Source organism: Dendrobium catenatum, unplaced genomic scaffold (genome assembly GCF_001605985.2).
Source record: "Dendrobium catenatum unplaced genomic scaffold, ASM160598v2 original_scaffold_63328, whole genome shotgun sequence".
NCBI lineage: Eukaryota > Viridiplantae > Streptophyta > Magnoliopsida > Asparagales > Orchidaceae > Dendrobium > Dendrobium catenatum.
In genome coordinates, this window is record NW_021381778.1 from 1 (window position 1) to 1123 (window position 1123).

The window sequence follows — 1123 nt, forward strand, 5'->3', positions numbered from 1 at the left end:
CGGAGCTTACTGGCTTACATATTAATTATGAGAAGAGTGCTTTAATGCTTCCTAATCATATCCATAATCAGAGTGATATTTGCAATGCTCTTTCCATTCACAATATCACTAGCAAGATCTCTTATCTGGGCATCCCGCTTTCTTTTTATAGACTTAAAATAGAGGACTATATGCCTTTATTGGATAGCATTAACAGGAAATTTACTGGTTGGAAAGCTTCGCTGCTCTCTCTTGCGGGCAGGCTACAATACTTAAAATTTACTATCCAAAATACTATTGCTTATTGGATAAGGGGTGCTATTTTACCTAAAGCTATTCAAAAGTTTCTTAAAAAATCTAGCTCCAGATTTCTGTTTTTTGGGGATGTCAATTCTGCTAAGAAACTTCACATGATAGCTTGGGATAAGGTTTGTCTCCCTTACTCTAAAGGTGGTTTGGGTATTTCCTCTATTAAGGCTCTGCAATTTTCTTTTAATTGCTCTATTATACTTAGAATGTATAATTGCTCCAGTCCTTTAGCTGCTTGGATATTCAGAAAATACGGATCCCCTTGGAAGCCTTTGCCTTATGTTGCTTCCCCTTTTTGGAAATCTATTTGCAATACTGCTTTTATTGCTAAGCATTGCTTCAAATTCAGAATTGTGAAGTCTGCTCCTATTTCCCTTAAATGGGATCACTGGATTGATGATAGGAATGACACTGATCTGTTTGGCTTTGAGAATATTGCCTCTATTCCTGACATTGCTTTATCTAATATTATCTCTGATTCTGTGTGGGTTTTACCTGACTCCTTCTCTCCTAGCCTTTGTGCGGTTATCTCTGGTATTACTGGGATTGTGGGAGATGGACCCTGTTTGCTCTGGTATGGCAAGATTAAGAGCAAATTTAAAAATTATCTGAAGGAATTTTATTCGGAGAATACGAACTGTAGCTGGTATCGTATGGTTTGGCATAAAAGAAATGCATTGAAATATTCTGTGTTTGCTTGGATGGCACTTGTGGATGGTCTTAAAACAGCTGATGCGCTTAGACACAGGCAAATTTTTGTTCCCTCTCTTTGCCGTCTCTGCAATTCTGCGGATGAAACAGTTTCTCACCTTTTCTTTGATTGTAATTATTCCTT

At 37.5% G+C, this 1123-nt stretch overlaps 1 protein-coding gene across 1 annotated transcript; it reads left to right on the top strand.

Moving 5' to 3' along the window:
• Window positions 1-494: 494 nt before the first annotated feature.
• LOC110108851 lies at window positions 495-1110 on the top strand (the record flags this gene model as incomplete). The annotated part of the gene is made up of 1 exon (XM_020839682.1): window positions 495-1110. A coding segment is annotated over exon 1 (616 nt), but the record flags the coding sequence as incomplete, so codon positions are not given.
• Between the last annotated feature and the right edge of the window lie 13 nt (window positions 1111-1123).